The 19,933-nt window shown below is 35.2% G+C and overlaps 1 protein-coding gene across 3 annotated transcripts in view; it reads right to left on the bottom strand.

Moving 5' to 3' along the window:
* Positions 1-1,960: 1,960 nt before the first annotated feature.
* Positions 1,961-19,933, bottom strand: part of LOC147504056 (uncharacterized) — a 38,241-nt gene continuing 20,268 nt past the window's right edge. Inside the window, exons 12-24 of one of the 3 annotated variants that reach the window (XM_086557149.1) lie at positions 15,879-16,022; positions 12,318-12,400; positions 12,055-12,087; positions 11,540-11,681; positions 11,158-11,241; positions 8,042-8,203; positions 7,861-7,948; positions 5,024-5,101; positions 3,560-3,626; positions 3,377-3,476; positions 3,142-3,258; positions 2,985-3,041; positions 1,961-2,298 (exon numbers count right to left, since the gene is read on the bottom strand). In XM_086557149.1, the coding sequence (XP_086413275.1) occupies positions 2,128-2,298; positions 2,985-3,041; positions 3,142-3,258; positions 3,377-3,476; positions 3,560-3,626; positions 5,024-5,101; positions 7,861-7,948; positions 8,042-8,203; positions 11,158-11,241; positions 11,540-11,681; positions 12,055-12,087; positions 12,318-12,400; positions 15,879-16,022 (1,326 nt within the window). In that variant the 3' untranslated portion in view covers positions 1,961-2,127. Of the gene's footprint in view, positions 2,299-2,984; positions 3,042-3,141; positions 3,259-3,376; positions 3,477-3,559; positions 3,627-5,023; positions 5,102-7,147; positions 7,562-7,860; positions 7,949-8,041; positions 8,204-11,157; positions 11,242-11,539; positions 11,682-12,054; positions 12,088-12,317; positions 12,401-15,878; positions 16,023-19,933 lie in introns of those variants that run through there. The other 2 variants (XM_086557150.1, XM_086557151.1) reach the window with 2 other exon arrangements.

A 19,933-nucleotide genomic window follows, 5' to 3' on the forward strand; every position in this document is an offset into this window, starting at 1 on the left:
CTCTCTCTAAATTCATCAACTATTTATAGGTGAGTGGTGCCTCTTCGAAACAACACAGTGACTCTTGGAAAAAAGTAAGCAACTCTTTGCAAAGTCACATGTTTCGAAAGGATACACCATTTCGGCATAAAGCACTGTTTCAAACCAGTACTTATTTCGAAAGGTCACACTTTTTCGGCATGATGCACTGTTTCGAACCAGTGCACATTTCAAAAGGTCGCACATTTTTGGCATAATGCACTGTTTTGAACTAGTGTACCATTTCGAAAAGATTTTTCTCACTTTACATACTGTTTCAAGATAAACTCATTTTATTTTAAGTTAAGTAACTTGGAAGACAAATTATTTATTCATATCTCAATAGATTTGTACAAATTCATTTTTCTAACAGATTAATCTGTAGAGAATTTACTGAAGAAACATAGTTGAGATTATAGTACTGCTGAACCTGCTAATGCACCACTTCACTTCATTTGCGCAAAAATGAGTGCTTAGGAGTTTCGAGAAATGGAACTCCATGTTGATTTAGTTATTTTTTATTCACAATGACACAAATAAGTTTACCTCCGTATTTCATTTTCTGTATTGTCAAGTGACATTTTCATTATTTCCGCAAATATGTTAAGAGTCATACTGTCGAATTGTCGTCTTATTTTTTCTTTTTTCCGTATAAAGGAAGATCTCAAAAAATATAGTGATCAATGTGCTATATTCCTTTACATAAAACGGTATATCAGTGCTATGTTTTGATAATCTAATGTCGCCCACGATATAAATACGGTTTGAGCAATTATTCAAGTCCAATTTGTGCAGGTCGAGTTTGAGCAATCCTTTTGGTCACTGTATTGACTCACTTTTAGAAGAAATTGGTTATCAATTAGAAAAGTAATTCATTGAAACACCAACCTTCAATACTGCGTAAACAAATGCAGCATTTTTGCTAGTGTTGTAACTCATCATTCTGCCCATTTCACACCACCGTTGTTATGATTTATGAGATGGCACATATAAATGTATCTACGATTCTATGAGTACATTACTGCTCTAACCAACGCAAATACCTCGACATTGAATCTCCTGGTAACACAAGCTCATCTTGAATCTCTGGCCAGTTTGGATTTGCACATGTGGTAAGAGATATATCCAGATGCCTGCTGTATCGAATAATCACCATAGGGATTTAAACAACATGTCTTGGGAGACGATATGTCAAAATAAACATTATCAATCCTACCTCTGCACAATCATGCACGAATGCGTAAGACAAGCGAGTTCACTCTATTGCATCCCATGCATCAACTTCGTATTCTTGGGACAGAAAACATACTATCAGGCACGACAGGAGACCAACCAAATATCTTCTCCAGGGAATAAAAGAACATAGCGAAGAGGTAGATATGCGGGATTCCACTCACTTATCAACTCTTACCCCGTTCCCATCCAATGAAGAACACTGTCTCATACAATATCAACCTCAACCGCACTCCAATCTCCTGGCAGGACCACAACTAATTCTGTCGAGGGAAGGTGCCAAAACATCGCTGCTGATAACTTCTAAAACTCGTTGTTGATATTAATCAGTTTCATGAATAACCATGACATCTTTGTTGCATTTTTACTGGGAATCGGGCAACCAATCCCTGTACTTTTAGTTATTTACTGCTCCACTCCTAGTTATGACTTATGAGCGCCAACTCCTGCACCTCTTAGTGCCTGTGAGGACCAAAATGAGTGTTTTTCCCTTGTGACGAAATATTCACTAGAAAAGATTTCCTCGACTGAAAACTACGCAGTATGACTTCATACATAATTGTAGAAAAACATTTTTTCACATAATACATAGAAATGGTGGAAACATCGTTAAATCGTTCGAAATATGGGGTGAACATATAAGATAAATCGTTCGAAATATAGTGGCGGCCCCTATACTCTTCTTCTTTTTCCTCTCAAGTATTACGCATAGATGTAACGTAATATTTCATTAATGTTGAATTAGGTATGCTCCTCTTTCGCCCTACAGAATATTTTGACGTGTATTGTGCATTGAAAAAAAAGGAGAGAAAGAAAAAGAACACACTTCAAAAATAATTTACATCAATCAAATTCAAAAAGTTTCAATTAAAATCTTCACAATGTGTTTCCATAAGATGAAGATGGCACATCTCCTTCTCCAGAGAGAGGTGACAGGTGTTTGTCTAACAGGCACACGGTGGATCGCAAACAATTGTCACTAGAATCCAAACATGATTTGGCAATCTCAATCAGTTTCGAGCACATATCTAATATTTCATCATTTGCCTGAAAGAAGTAAACAAAGTTCAAGAATCAGAAACTACAACTTCAAAAAAATTACCAAGGACTTTTCAGAGCTAGATCACCTTAAATTTAAAAGTTATATAGAAAAATTGCCTATTCAGGTACTCCACTGAAAATTGAGAGTTGAAATCCAACCGAAGTTTCAAAATTACTGAAGGATACACTGCTGAATCACAACAAACTGTTTTTAACTTCTAGTAAAACTCAAAAACTATTTTTCTTTTTCTTCACTGTTTCCATGAATCATTCTCAAATTCCCACTGCCCTTCCACTCATGGTTTCTTGGCACGGACCCTGGGTCAGCTCCCAAAAGCTGGTGATAGGACAGCTGCCTCTTGATTGGCGCATTCTAGTGATTTAAATGTTCAGAACTCGGTATCATTTTTGTCTCAAATCTCCAAAAAAGAAAAAGAATCGAGTTCTTCTGTTTCCAATCACACTTTATGAAATCAATTTTTAAATAAAAGTTTTACTTCGAGCCACCTATTAAGAAATACTAATCAAAGACAGTTTAAATGACAGAACAAAGCTAAAAAAACAAGGTAGTAACTTATGATCGACGATAAGAATTTAACCAACAATCAAATTGAGGGTTCCAACTCCTCTTCAGGATCTATATTTTAATGGTTGAAACATTAAAATTATATTCCTAACAAAACAGAAACTACCTTAACAGATGATAAGATGCAATTGCAAGCTTCGAGCGCCATACTTCCTCGAGTGACCTAGTGCCAACATTGAGGACGATTCGATATGAGATCATATATGAACACAGTTGTTTTTTTATTTTTTATTTTCTCAGTAACAACAATAAACGATGCTTACCTGGTGTGACTCTTGAAGAACATCCTGAAAAACTTTTGTAAGAACAGTACTGGCCATAGACGCAAGCTCCTGGCGATAGGTACAATCTCCAAAAAATAGCAAGTCGTTGCCCACAACCTGAGTTGAAGGGAAGATTAGCACAATGAGATCTTGAGATGTACATAAAAAAGGAGTTTTCCTAATAAAGAAAAAAGCTTATCAATGGAGACAGAAATCGAACAAGATGACAATGAACCTCTTTGTTGCAAGCATGGTAAGGGAACTTATTTTGAGATAGTGTTGCTGCCAAGGAAAGAATTGCACAGAATACCCTTAGTCTTAGCTGTGGTGCCATCCTGCAAGTGAGTCAGAAACAATGAAAAAATTCTATGCAGGTTCTATCAGGAAAAAGAATGAGAGAACATAGCAGTGGGCTTACCATAAATGAGATTCAACAAGAGATAATATGCTCCTTGAGAGGTAAGCAACTCCTTGTTCAAGATTACCTACAAAAGTCACTACGCAATTCACTACTGACGCAGAATAAAACAAAAATAATTAGATCAATCGATTATTGTCTTCCTAATTGCCTCATAAACTCTTAGTGCATTAAAGCTATAGCCTCGTACCATTGTCCAAGGCTTGAGGTGGACAATTAAAGCTATAGCCTAGTGGGGCATTTTCCAGTTTTCCGTAAGTATTGCCCCAACACCAACCACTGATTGAAATTTTAGATAATATCCAAGCCCTATTAAACTTCACATAATTTCTCTTTCAAATCAACTCAGTTCGTTCTATAGATTCTTTGTGCTCTAACAGTTGCTATTTATCACTGATGAAACGTATTGGAGTCGTAGAAAATGGCAAAGAGGATGGATATGTGTGGAAGTATTGGATAGAGGTTGATGGTCCAAAAGGAAACACCTACATCCACATAAAACATCTCTATGGAAGGATTGTGAATTAAGAGTGAAATGAAAGTAGGCCGAGGAAGCCTACTATTACAATGAAACAAAATAAAAATAAAAAACACAGCCACAGGAGGCTAACCCGAGAACCACAAATTATCTTACATCTAAATACAAAAGCCTATCCCACCTCACCACAAAAATGTGGGTCATCTAGAGCTATCCACCAAAATGCGGCTTCAATGCATGGCAATCGTACAAGATAAAATTGGAACTCGAAAGACCACACTAGTAATACTTAAGAATTATGATTTTAGGAGGTTAACTTAAAGGAGTATTGTGTGTGTGTGTGTACGAAAAAGAAAGAGTCAAGGCTTGAACAAGCATTTAGGTTATAGCTGGTTGAACTAGTGGGCATGCCTACTAATTTTCTCTCTTAACCACTTGATACTACTGGGCATCCCAATCTTGTTTGACGTCTGAAACATTAACCTCCAACTCTAAACTGTACCCAGATCAACTCTACTATTGTTCCCAACAAGGATACTGTTGCATGTTGGGATATATTGAACTTGTAATCTGGGCAGTTATCACATTGTGCTTTGTTTCACCTTCAATAGTGCCTCGCTAAAGAGGGATTTGATCTATATTTGGGATCCCATGTATCAGCGAAGTATGCTGAACAGAATGGTAGGAACCCAGTGCAGGTCAGACAGTGGATTGCCCATGGAGACGCATGGCTAGGTTCCAAGGTGCATTCATCAATTTTCAGGGGAATGCACACAGCGTTCTGGTAAATTAACTTTGAAACGAAAAGCGGTGTGCAGATCTTGTTCATGAAAATAGTTTTATCGATAAGAAACTCTAATATACTGATTTTCAAATAAAACAGAGATAAAGTTGATTAAAAAACAATAAAACATAAAGATAGCCTTGTTAAGTTAACACAACAGTTTATCAATCGCAATTAACTGCAGTAACAAAACATGAATAACCTGGAATTATAACCAAGAGGCTGCATAATTTCCGTATCAAGGAGAGAAGTTCATTCATGTCATCCTGTAGCAAGGATCCTACAAAAGCAGATAACCAAGTAAGAAAATTGCAGTATTTAGATTAAATACAACCAATGTGGATATATTTCAAATTAAATGTAACCACATTGGCTTGGAGACCAAAGAGTAAACAGAGTATATATATAGCAAAAGAATATGCGGAGTGATGACGTTGTTAAAAATGAGATGTCGTAACATGTTTGAATTCAGTTACTAAAAATAATGTAAAACACAATCCAGCTAGAACTTTGGTTTTCAATAGTGCAATAGTTAGATTTCATCTCTATATAAGAATAATTACTTGTGGGCTTCCAACTCAAAACCAACTGGCAATGAGTGGAGAGGACCCAAGACTAATATATTTTTTATGTGGCTTTAGATACCCTATATAGGATTATAAACCTTAACATGTGTTAGAGCCTAACACGTGCACAATTCTTAAATGGGTGATCTGATGTACATGACTACATGGGCTCTTAGGGCCAGAGAAATAGCCCGCTTTGTACCATATTAAATTTGGGCATCCAACTCGAAACTAATTGGAAATGAGTGGCAAGGCCCCAAGACTTTATACATTTCTACGTGTGGCTTTAGGTACCCGATATGGGATTATAAATCTCAACATAGAAAATAATTTCGAAAGCAAAAACACTGAGTATGCCTTGGTATCCACAATACACCACACTCGCCTAAACAAAATGTTTATACTCGTGTTAGGTAGGTCTGTGCGCATAAATCGGAAAAAAAACAGAAAAACCGAATGCAAGCCGGCTTTAACGGTTTTGGACTGCCTCAGTTCAGTTCTCGGTTTGCTGTTTAAGTACTGAGGCATATCGGTTTGGTTTCCGGTTCAAGTACTTTGGTTTTAACAGTAAACCGAACCGAATCGAACCGTTCAACTAATAATTGCTTTGAAGTTTTAAAAGTATTGATAGTGCTAATGCTTTATTTTGACTATCTAGGAAGACCAAGTACAAAACAGCAATAATCATCTAGGCAATGTGTACAAAGATTTTAATAAGCCATTTGTCCACTTTGACTTTGTTTGTATCCAGTGTGGGACTCAATAGAGCTCCCTGCTCACATTTAACAAAGTCTTTCCCTTATAACTTAGCTTTTCTTTAGTCCCATACCGCCTAAGCAACCAAAGTCTCTTTGTGGAAAAATTTATAAATAGTTAGCTTGGCTGGGACTACTTACCACATCCCCTTTGGGCGTACTCCTTGTAGCTTGAGAGTGATCCTTTTATTAATTGTGTAAGTGGCCAGTTAAAATGGAGGGCTATTTTCGGGGGCGTCCATAACCTTAAAGTTTTAGACTTCTTAAGACTTCACGGTTTGGAACCAATTTTATCCGTTTGTTCTTCCAGAATACAGTATAAAAGGGAAACCCTATCCTAAAAGTGAACCTTAGTAACGCTATGCCTCTTAGAGAATTGTCTCCAGTTGTCTAAAAAACTATTGAGTTTGTGATCGACTTCAGTGCTCTTTAAACACCAGGCGGATGAAGTCTTTGATGCCGATGCTAATGATTAATATTCTTAGTCCTAGCTTTGTAACTACATTTCTTTTTCTTTTTTCTTTTTTATTTTTTTTCTATTTTTTGTTATTACGGTTGTTTGTTTTTGAGAGATACCAACACAATGTTAACTTATCAAGGGTTGCCCTTTTAATGTATGACTTTTGATGTTTAGTATGCATGTTTACATGAATTTTAGGTATTTTATTTAAGAATTATGAACATTTCGTAGAATTAAAAAAAACTTATCCCACACGGACTTAAGGGGCATGCCACTTTTGCACCATGTGCCGTATGGCGATAGCAGATTTTGTGCCTTAAGTGCGCCAAATCGCCATGACAACACCGGGTGTGTCCTCCTACACCTTATCGCGGAGAAACTTCACCATCAAACCCTCGTGGTGAATCCTTCTAATTTAAAATATTGCATCTCTAATCAGCCGCTTTTCTACAAGTTAACTGCATTTGTTTTCACAAAAGGCTTAATCTTTGCACCAAAGAAAATAAGAATGATTTAACTACACCTTCCACCACCCACCTTCAACCTCTGACCTATGATGAGATCCTCAAATACTGCCTTCCAACAGAGAGCGGCTGGGACTGGAGTTGTAGTCACCACTGAGACTCCTTTTTTCTACCTCCCTCATGCCTTCCTCCAAAAACAACCTACCTCGGTCTTTCATCTCCCTCTCAAACCTCTAAACTTAACCATAGGACTTACTTTCTTAACCTTTCAAACCCTCTTCTCATCCACCAAAGTCGGATTGCTTTCTTCCTCGCAACCCCTAATTATCACTACCATCACCACACCCTATTTTGATGAACTTCTTCAGACTTTTAAGGAATACTTCCCATCTCCACCGCTATCCTCTGGAACACAAACATTCTCTTCCCATCTCTCTCACTCTTTCAACCACAATTTCCCCTTCAGTGCATTGCTCCAACCTGTTCTGCAACTTCCTAACAATCCATTCAGCCCCATTTGTTAAAGATTGTTATCTAGAAAGTCATTTACAAATGTTATGCACTTGTGCAGCATGCAACTAGTCCACTTAATTAGAACAGTATAGCATCAATGAGGATGCATTTAATTAGTCTAAACATAATAACCATCATATAATCACTTGGGAAATTCCTTGAGTGGCATCTGTACAAATGATGTCTCATTCAAATTCCTTATTGAAGATAAAGGAAGTGATTGTTTCAGTGCAAGAAAACTACTTAAATGAATAAGTTTCACAACAAGGAGTACGACTAACCATCAGACTGGTTCAAACTCTGCAAGCAGCCAATTGCTAAATCAATAAGGTCATCCGTATGGGATAGTAAGCCACCTAAGAGAGCAACCTGATGTTCAGAAAAGGATATATTTAATGAGAATAGGTGATACAAGTATCTGACTAACATAGAATAGAAGTAAAAGTAAGAAATAAGTATTACTTCAACAGTTTCAAGATAGAGATTCATCTTCGTAGTGGTAGCTGAAATAGAAGGTATTGTGACTTCATTAAACGCTATGCAAGACTTGAGAAAACTGACAACTCCATTTGCATCTTTAATTGCTTTAACTGCCAAATTGTTACTGGAGTGCACAAGAACTTCCTGCCAATAAAGGAAATGATGGACAATGATTTAATTTCTCAGATATAAGTTGTCAGCCTACAAATATCTACAAGAGTTATTAAAAAAATATACATTGCATGTTTTGAAGTGCAGTTGTGCAATTATCGATTGACAATAAAATACCCTCATCAATGTCATTTTAGAAAAAATTTCTACCAAAAGCAATTAGGAATTTACAAAATTGGTATCAAACATGAAGATTCCAAAATTTAGTGTTGGAAATTGCTGGTTCAGAGTAAATATTCTAAATTTGTATTTATATGACAAACATGAGGAATCTAACAGTTACAGAAAAAGGCAAAACTAAATGTCCATTAATAGTGCCTATTTTCTTAGAATCTATCCTTGACGATAGTAATAGAACACTTGAGTGCATGCCTCATCAAAATGGTTTGTAACGCAGGTGCATGACTAATTAGTATATGAGGTTAAACATTCGTCTATGGGTGTGGCACCTTGGTTCGGAGAGTGGTCCCGTTTGTATATCGTATGAGTGGAAGACTGGAAAGGATATTACAAATAGCCTTCCCACTTTATAAGAGTCCTGATATTAAAAGATTGGTCTTTCTAGTATATAGTGTAGTATAAGTTTGCAACCGACAGAGTAAAAAGGATATGCATCTCCATGTGAGCTAACACGCCTGACTCAGAAAAATAGGAAAAACTGACAAGACAGTTCTGAACTTCTAACTGCATATAAAAGACAAAATAAAGAAAGAGAAAAAAAAGAATAAAAAAGATGATTAATCAACTCAAAACCTCATCTTCTTCTTTGTATACTTGCTATTGATTATGTCCCCAAATATTTCCCATTAACATATTGTAACAAAAAGAATTTTACAAAACATGCATGACAGTATATTTGCCAAGTACTTAAACACGCTAAGAGTTTGACACTTTGACCCCAAGTAGTAATCACATGTGTCTAGGGCTCTTATATCCAAGTATGAGTTGGGGTGATTTGAATTTAGTCATTTTTTTGAGGGGCACAAAAAGTTTTATTTTGGTATTAAACATAGATGGTTCAGTTTAAACACAGACCAACTTCATTTTTCACATTTGTATAGATTCTCCATTACACTGCTTTTTGATAAAATTAATGCTCAACAGGTCAAAAACATAAATAAATAAACAGAATAAAAATAAAATAAAATAAACATTCAACGACACTTTAAGTTGCCCAATTTTCCCTTCGGTAAGTACCAAACCCACAATGTCGAATCCTTCCAAACAATTTGCATAAGTCTTAAGAATTTCACCCTAAACACTTACAATGAGATTTGAATCTGAGACCCCATCATCAAATTCTCGTTATACTTTTTGAATTCAAGTTCAAACCAACTTTATACTTGAACAAGACACGGAAAATTTGAGAATTTGGTTTTCAAGTTGTTAATGTTGTGGTTTTAGTTTTGCTATTGTTCATCTTGATCTTTATGTTCTTTTAGAAGAGGGAGAAAGATGTGTTTCAGAGAATGAACAAGAAAAAAGATAAAAGTCCAGGCAACTAGTTTCCCTAACTTTTTGTTTTTGTTTGTAAGGAGAGGAAACTGACGAAGCTCTCTTGTCAATTTCTTGTCTATATTTCCTGCACCTCTGCAAGTAAATGGGTTAGCTCACATGGCGATGCGGGACCTTTTTAATCTGAAGATTGCAAACTTATACCGCATCATATTCTAGAATGACCGGTCTTTTAATATTGGGACACTTGTTAAACTTGTTGTAGGTGATCCGTGATAGTATCCTTTTCAGGAAAGATACTTGGCTATTTCATAACAGGATGAAACCCTTCTCAAGACAAGGGTATATAAGGAGAACAACAATGCTACCTCATCTTTACCCTGGTTCAAATTCTAAATCATAGGAGCAGGGTTCTTCCAACCATAAATTATATTAGTATTGGCGTATTGCATGTAGATTCATTTTCTTAATCCAGAATTATTTTATTTTAACTATATTAAACTGAGGATCTTATTTCAAACATTTCTTTTATTTTTATCAAATAAGAGTATATTTTATTTGATATCCCAGCTAAATCATACAAAACATTTAGAGCTCAAGCGCGCTACAAATTGCGCCACAAGCCCTTTCTGAATAGAAAACCCTACCCTCCTAAACATTTTATTTTATTTTTACTTTTACTTTTTATTTAATGTTTCCCAAGTTAGGACGTCTATAAATAAACAGATTGTAAACTGTTTATTTAAGTTTTGCATCAATTGAGCCTGGTTTTCCGTGTTGGAATGGAACCAACAAGAAGTTGATCAATAATCATTGGTAACTATGATTTCAGAAAATAATGTTGTTTGGGTAGGCGAAACACTTATTGTGACTTGCCACATACATTTGTCTTTTCCTAAAAAAAGCAGATGAAGAACATACACCATTGGCCAACTTTTTCTATAAAAACAGCAAAAAATAGGACGGCGAAGCAATTAAAACTTCTTTAAGAATTAAAAGGTTGAAGATTGAGTTTGACCAAGGCTCGGCAGAATTGACAGTATAGTCTCAAGGCCGTAAGATACAATATATATGATTAAGCATATGGTCTGAAGGCTAAATTTAATAGACTGAAAATATAGAATATATTGATAATAGCAAAGTGAAAATTACATAGGGACTAACTCTCATTAAATAAGGAGAGTGCATGAAACAAAAAGCCTCCTAGCTATTCAATGTGGGACTAAAAACCCACTACAAATACTACTAAGACTAACACTTAGACTGACCTAACACTGACATTCTCAACAAATAGCTTAGCCTCAATGCATATGGCATAAAGAGTAGGCTGTCTGAACAGTAAAGATAGGACCCTAGCAGACAATTTCCTCCGCTTGGGACTAAAAGCTCAGACAAACATATATATTTGAAAATGGTATGAAATATACCAGCATTTAAATTTTAGAGTGTTATCTAGGTATAGAAATGCATACCATAAGCTCATTGAATTTAACAAAAGCTCCACGGCACTCAACTAGAAAAGTAAGGTGTCGTTCCATTGCTGCTCCATAGTCAACCTACAACATCATAGCACTTGTAAACCATTCAATATTACCTATGTTGCATGGACACACCATATTTAAGAAACACTCTGTCGGACACGTGTCCACATATCCGTGTCGGACACGACACACGCAGATATTGTATGTCATATACCTCTAGTTTTGGTATTTCTCCATGTCGGACACTTTGTATTCGTGTTGAATACGGATACACGTACCCATGTCAATGTAACATAGATTATTAAAAATAATTTGTAAGTAACCAATCATGGATAAGAACAAAGAGATAAAAGTGAATGTTGAAAGAACTTACCATGTGGATGAAACGAGAAATAAGATGTGCACATTGTTGGTAATAATCATCTTTGATATCTAAAATATCAATACGATCATGCAGAGCCAGAGAAACTTCAAAAAGCAGTTGTATGGTTGTAGGATTACGAATATACCCTTCCCTATCCAATCAAAATATGTAATGATAAGAAATCAACTGAAATCAAGATTAGACAAAATAATTTAGGAATGTTGGCTCCAAATATATTAGTTAGTATATTCAGCATTAGTCACACATTGCTTTTTTAGCCTTTTTTTTCTTCTTGATAAAACTTAATTCGGCTCGTATAATCATATGGGAATTACATCAATCCGAAGTTAACAAAAAGATAACTTGTTGGATCAAAGGTCCAAAGAAAAGCGGATTCCATAAAAAAGACCACACAATAATTAAACGGAAAAGCGTATTCCTAGTAATCCCTCTACAAGACTATAAGAAGAAAATAATAAAAAACACTGAACATGAAGGAAAGAAAGAATATGAATCAGCACAACCTAGCAGCACTATCCTCGTGGATTTTGACACACCTACCAAAAGGTGGACATACAAAAAGAGTTAGTAGCTGGTTTTTGGTGGAAATGATATCCTCAACGAATATATACACTGAAATGTAGCAAGGAATTTTTTTAAGGGGTATATATATGTGTACACCAAAATGCAGCATGGAATCTTTTCAAGGGGTCCAAATAAGTGTTATATTATTTTATTTTCGATAGCCAAGATATCAAAATGTAGGTCATAAAAATTCCTTCATTACCTTGCTGCCTTACTAACGATTTGCATATATACAACATCCCTAGTACTCCCGTACATCACACGTAAGATCTCAACGAAATGGTTCTGCAAAATGATGATCAATATAACATCAAGAACTGAAATAACCTTAAGTAGGTCTACCTTCTACAACAACAGCATGTGGTCTCTCGAAGAGAGAATTAATAAAATGTTATCTTTTGGTTTGTGTAATTCCATCTCTATTTAATGTATACCTATGATGCACGGATACGGGTATGGGTACCGATACGGCGACACCGGTACAGGGTACGATACGGTTTTTAAATATTAGGATACGGTTACGGCCTATGGGTCGGCTAATTAATATGAATATTTTAAAATATGTGTATTCTGAAAATTATGTTAGTAGTTTTTTGAGTAAAGTTAGTCAGGAACTTGTGAAAAACTATTATAACACATGTCAAAATCAATACAACTTGAAGCCTCGTGAACAATTTACATTTCAATGGAGTAGAACAATTGGATCAGGCCTATTTCAGGGATTCCAGTACCCTAGAAGTATCCAGTACCCGTATCGGTATCGTACCCGACCGATACAGGTGCAATGACATTTTAGGAGTATCCGTGCACCATAGATGTATACTCATTTTGAAAATTGATATTCCATTAGTTTATTTGGATAATTGGATGTAATTTGTTTCATTTTTCATTCCACCATCACCAAATGTCCAAACAATACATTTCCCAAGAATATTTACAATTTTCTTGCAAAACAAACTGAAGTAGTGAAGAACGATTTGCGGAAGAAGCATTACATTTTAGTATCACCTAGTTGGATATAATGCATACTTATCACAATTGCCCAAAAGTTATGTATGTAAAAGTGAAAGGTATTTCAAAAAAAATTAAGAAATAAAACACGAAACATTAAAAGATATTGGGTGTTAATTGCTAATAAAAGTAGCTTACACATAATTGAAAATGACATAATTTGTATTTGCAGTCAAAATAATGAAGAAGTTGTGTGAAATATATATATATAATGAAGTCTAACTACAACGGTCCACCAAATAGTTATTTGGTGGAGCCAAACTCCAACCGTCCACCAAATTGGGAAACTGGAAATCCAAAAACAGTTGTACTCGCATATAATCACAAATGTTCTGCTGATTTTAAGGGGACAGCAATGGGCTCACACACCACATGATATGACAGGGACAAACCACACACCCATATCATGTGGCGTGTGATCTCTACATTTATACCCAATTTCATTCATTTTTACAGTTACTATATTACCCTTTTGATACATTTGCAGTTACCATTCTGCACAGTATAAAATAATTTTACTTTTCAAAACAATTAAAACACATACAAAATTAACTATTAAAAAAATATACTAATTTTATTAATTAAAGCAAATCATTATACTGCAGAATAGGAAATGCATAAGTAACTGACAACACGCTCAAACACGAACACACTATACACACTCAAACATCATTGTTAGTCATAATTCCCTGAGTTCCACTTGTTAAACACACCACCTTCACCATAATTGAAATATGTGTCCTTCCATGTTTGTTGTTTGCGCTGGTGAAATTTCCACTACTATGGCCGTTAGCACTGTGTCGAGCATCATAACAACCCCCATAAGTTCCACAATAAGGGTCGTTATAAGCATCATATTAAAGACCATCAGACCTGGGACTATTTGATAAACTCATTATAATAGTCCATATACCTATTCCTCTGCCATTTCCACTCCTTTTTTGAGAGAAAGGAATCACATTGAAATCGCCACCTCACCCATGGATAACTTCCATAAGCAGGAAGATCATTTAATTCAACCCGAAATTGAACTTTATCAACTTCGTTGACTGGCCCATATACTGTGGTTATGTGGTAAACATCCAAGCGCAGTTGACCTCCACCATCTCACAAACAATAGACAAAGTCAAAGGTCCCTTTATTGTATATTGGTATCCCAAATCAAGAAATAAGTCAAAAGGCCCACTTTCCAATTTTAATCATAGTCTAGGACAGCTGGGTTTTGAAACCATTGATAAGGACATTTTTTGGTTTATAACTACTAGAAAAACCAGATTTCACGTTTTAATTATTAATAAGGACAGACTTCACTTTTTTATCTTTCACTCTTTCCAATTTTACCCTTCTATTCCTTGTATGCACAGACGTCTGCGCATATCAATTGTCTTTGTCGGACAAGAGTCAACTATTGTCCTTAACTTTGTCTTTGAGAGTGTTTTTGAAATGAGGGCGCTTTTTTGGGTTCATTATTTCGGAATTTTGTCCTTATCAGTTTTGTCCTGATCCCAAATTAGGATCTGACCACCAGATATACCAAATAGAGGGGCAAAACTCCCATTCATGAGCTGATCTCTCCCAAAAGTAGACAATCAATCATTCCTCACAATGCTCCCTTTTAGTTTCTAGAAGAAGCAATGGCCTGAAGTTTAGAACCGTTTTCCTCAAACGCCCAACCCTGTCTTTAGATCGAGAACCCCTCATGTTCCATGTTCCCAAGTCAAAATACATCAGAAATGGATTCAACCCTTTGAACTTCTCCGATGCCGCCATACCTCCTCTTACACATCGTCAACTCCTCTTGTGCATGCTGATTGATAGCTTGCAAAATATCACGTTGTGTTTTCTATTTGGAATCATTTATTTCGTAAAGGTTTATGTTAAAATAAGAATCTCATAAACATTAAGTCTGATAAAAAAAGGATACCAAAAGGCGCCTAAACATTACACGGGTACCAATGGAAATTTGAGATAAAGAAATTTGGAAAAAAGAATACAGACATGAATTCTGATGGTTTGAAAGCTGTCATGTCTTTTTGACTACTTAACTAGTAAACAGTGCATTTCTTAATGAGCTGGAAGGCGTTTTCAGAATGTGTGTGCTGCTTGATTATTGCAATGTGGCTTGCAGTCCAACAATATAGTATAGTCGTACACCAGATGAGGTGATCTGATATGCAAACAATAAAGCCCTATAAGAATTTAACAAAACCCGATTAAATGAAACTTGACAGTTTAACAAACTCTTTTTTTTTTATCCCCTGATCCCCACAACTCCCTTTTTCCAGTGAAGGTGGGAATCAAACGCATGACCTTGGGCCCAACCTCCCAAGTCTTGACCAGTAGGCCACTAGACACCTTCATTTTAACAAATTTATTCTCAGGACATACTTATAAAGAATATACATCAAACATATACAAAGCTTAGAGTAGATAATAACTCCATTCCTGCCTTCACTGTTTTTCTAAGCCAATTTATACTTTACTACACGGAGGAGGCGACAAGCGCACTACAAGTTGCGTAGCTAGTCCCTTCTATTCCCTTTTGAATAAAAAACCCTACCCTGCTGAACATAAATTCATTAGCACTAGCAGTCATCACATTTTTTATTTTATTTATTCTTTTACAGAAGAACATAAAAAAGGACTAAAAACAGAAAATGATGAAACGAAACAACCACACCAGAGAGCACAAACCTGGGTGTGTGTGCGTGTTTTTTTTGGGGGGGGGGGACTAATGCTTACAAAATCTTACCAAAGCAAATGCATCTTCCAAGTAACTGTAATATGCAAGAAGCTTCACAAAAATTGATTGCAAACTGTTCATTCCACTTTCAGTGAACCCTTTACTGCAGGCTCTAACTGAAATCCCGTCCAGAATAATTGTCAAATAGTTATCCTGGAATATATTCAGCAGAGGGAAAGCAATAATAAGAATCGCAAATGAGCATAGATATAAATGCTTGAAATTGAATACTTAATACAATGAAACACAAGTAACCGCTTCGGAGTGGTGCACTTGTCTGCACGTAGGGATATGGACGAGACACTCAGGATCACTAACTGGTAATTGTGAGCTACTGCAGTTGTTGTGCGCAACAACCTCAGAAACTCACAATGTGATAAAGGGGATGACAATTTCTCCCTTGTAATCACCCTACAAATGAATAGATCACTTACACGAAACCGAAACTCTTCTCTCACACGTAACACAACATTATTAATCCATTACCCATTTGGCCAATACAAACTTATTTATAAATTTAAACCTCTTCAGAATAGTAACCAGAATTAGCAATTCAAAGTTTTGAACTAAATTAGGAACAATAAACACATAATGAAATCAACCTACAAATAACCCCAGACTAAATAAACTCAAAATAGCGCAAGTGCTAGCTTAGTTGGTAAAACCTCTGGGTGCTGATACCAGAGGTCTTGGATTCGAATCCGCAAGCATCCAAGTTACCCGAGCTACTAATCTCATTTACCACAAACAAACAAACAAAAAAAACCCTCAACTAAACCTATTCCTTAAATCTCTAAAAATATAGAAACCAATTGAACGATAGAGTGAAGGGTTTAGGAACAGCAGAATGCATCATGGAGGGGACGTCGTAGGGAATAATTCTTAAAAGGCATATAATGGGAATGTTGTAAGGAATAAGTTGCATAATAGAAAGGACTTGAAATTGGGTCAGTATCAAATAGACAATACATGAAATACTAAATTACCACAAGGTTTACCACTACAATTATAGTGCACATGCTTTCCATGCTTATCACTGAAGAGGATGTGGTATATGGAGCAAGGGATCGAAACAAACAAGCAAGCAAAGTGTAAAGATGAATCTGCACAGGGCCACTCTAAAGATGGCAGATTGGCAGGGACGTCTTGCCTGCAGAAGAACGCTCAAGCAGTGAATGATCGTTTTGACAAGACAGTTCCTCATTCGAATATTTCTGTAGTATTTAGCCGCTTTTATTCAACTAAAGCCTAGAAGAGTTTTGGTATGTTTTGGTATACTTACCAGAAAGAATAATAGAAAATAATGAAAAAAAATATTTTGTATCAAAATAACCCTTGCATAACAGGATATCTTCTTTTTATTGTTTATTTCCCACAATTTTTATTTTTTTGTAGTTTTTTTATTTATTTTATATCAGTAAAGTGAAGAATTTCATTCAAATAAAAAGCAAACTTACAAGATCATAAAAGCTAAGTTCCATTGACACATGTATCCTTATCTGACAAGTATACACACGGAGAAATACAAAAATTGAGGTATATCACACAATGTGTGGATACGTATCCGACACGGATTATTTTTAAATTATGGTGTGTCCATAACATAGCATAAAATACTAAAACCCTAACAGCCCCAAATCAAGGATCTTTATACATAACACACCCAGTGGCGGAGCCAGAAAATTACTTTAGGGTGGGCAAGATTATTAAGAATTTGATGTTTGGTAAATGCAGGAGTATAATCTAGTGAGTTCTAGTGAGAAAAGAAAACTTATAAACTCATAAAGCATTGATGGGTTCTAGTGGGGGAAAAAAATCACAACTACATATTCAAACAGATGAATTTAATGATTATATGGTATCAAGGGGACGGAGAGAAGAATTTATGATTTTATAGTTTCGTTAAATTGAGATACCGAAACTAGAAAGCATTTTGTTTCCTTCAAGAGTCCAATTGTATCAGTGTATCACACAGCTTAGCGTGCTTAAGGTAGTCAAGCCATTTTAATTCTTTTTGTTATATCCTAGAAGTAACAAATGATAACTACCAATCAAATACATACTACTAGTTGTATTTTCACCAAAAGTTCAGGGTGTGCAACTGCTGACCTTTGCACACCCTTCGCTCTGCCCCTGAACATACCCCCATTTCACAATAATCAATTCAAATAAATGCTTCTACAGTCCACAAGACTTTACTCCAACAGCAGAAGATCCTTTATGGTCAGGACGAAAAAACGGAATATGTTTAAGAGATGTATAGCAATTTGTCAATATTGAAGAAAAATCAGAAAATTGAAAAAAAAAATGAGATTGGTTTCTTTATACACTTACACACCACTCGGTTTCTCTCTACTTTTTGATTGTATCATCCCATCCGATCGATTTCTCATCATTTAACTAGATTTCCTTTCTATACTGGTGAACTTTGAGACACACTTCGACTCAAATTGGTTAGAAAGAGTGGTGTGATCTTATTGGCAGAAGCTTCGATTAAACAAAAATTCTATATGAACAAACTGTTTTGAACAAACTGTGGCAAGTATCACGTGACTTACCGTGTTTACATGTTTTACAACCTTTTTTTGGTAACCAAAAACAGAAATTTATTATTGAAAAAAAACAAAATCAAAACAAACAACAAAGAGGAATGCTAGGAGTAATTCAAAAATTGAATTCTAACTCTTCAACAGTTCTACTTCATTCATTTCCTTCTACTTTTATCATCTTCTTCTTCATTGTAGCAACTCAAAATGCAACTAACTTCAAGTTTAAGGAAAAAAATATTTCATTACTATTACTTCAATGAATCTGCCAAATTTTCCATTGAAGTAGAAAACCACATTTGGATTTGAATGAAAGTCGAAAATAGAATCAGAAATTATCGCATAACTTCACAACGCATTTGATTAAAAATCAACAATTATCAAAAAAAAAAAAAAAAATAGATTAAAACTCAACTTGAAGAAAAAAAGATGGAATTAATAAAAAATATGATTAAACCTCAAAACACAATCATCTAATTACTAATTTGTATGGAATTGATCCTGTAGAAAGGAATTTTCATTAACTGTCAAACCAATATTGAAAATCAATGTCAATCAAAAGTTACTAATGTTTATTACAATTATTGTTTTAATGACTTGATTTTGTGGATAATTAAAAGTGATTTGTCTAATGGAAACTCCTCAATCGAATAATGAGAAAGAGATTTAAAAGATTTAGGAGGAAGAAGAGGCATCAATGGTGGGTGACGAGGGAAAGGAAGAATAAGACTTCTTTCTTATCTCATTCATTTTACAACCTCTTGGGTTTATAAGACACGTGAGATACATGTTGGTTCATATGCCACGTCAGTTTGTTCTATTTAGTTTGTTCATATAGAATTTTTGTCGATTAAATGACCAAACATTGATTTGATAAACACAACACTAAATTACAATAGGGAAAACGGGAATAAAGTGAATAAACCCTAAAATCCACAACTTACATTTTCATTAGTAAAAAATCAATCAACCTCCTAATCTAGTAGAAGACAACAAAGAAAACCAGTAATTTAACGACACATGGACCAACTATAATAAATTCAAAAACAATAACAATAATTGACTAAAGACTTGGACTCGAACATGGACAGGTCCACTACATCTTCCCATCATAGAGAAGCACACATTAGGTCCAAAAATCAATCTAGGTACTTAACTACTTGTGAAATGGGTATTACAATGTTGTCAACTTTCTTAGGGCATATCTTCATTAAGTACGAAATCAATCAAGAATATGGATAATACTTCAGATGACTAACACAGTAACCACAATAGGTTGTACATGTCAGATTTTGAAATTGTAGCAGGGAAGATTTGACAAACAAAGGTGTCCTGCATGCTGTAGTGACCGCTTAATGTATACAGTTGTTTTTCATTTTTTTTCTTTGTTCGATAAAAGTTAATATAATAAAAAAAAAGTTAATATATTAATATAATCATGACAAAAACAATATATTAATATGATCAAGAAAATTACATCAACACTCGAGTGATTAGCTAGAAACTAATATCTCAAGA

This window comes from Coptis chinensis, chromosome 4 (assembly GCF_015680905.1).
Source record: "Coptis chinensis isolate HL-2020 chromosome 4, ASM1568090v1, whole genome shotgun sequence".
In the NCBI taxonomy this organism is placed as follows: Eukaryota; Viridiplantae; Streptophyta; class Magnoliopsida; order Ranunculales; family Ranunculaceae; genus Coptis; species Coptis chinensis.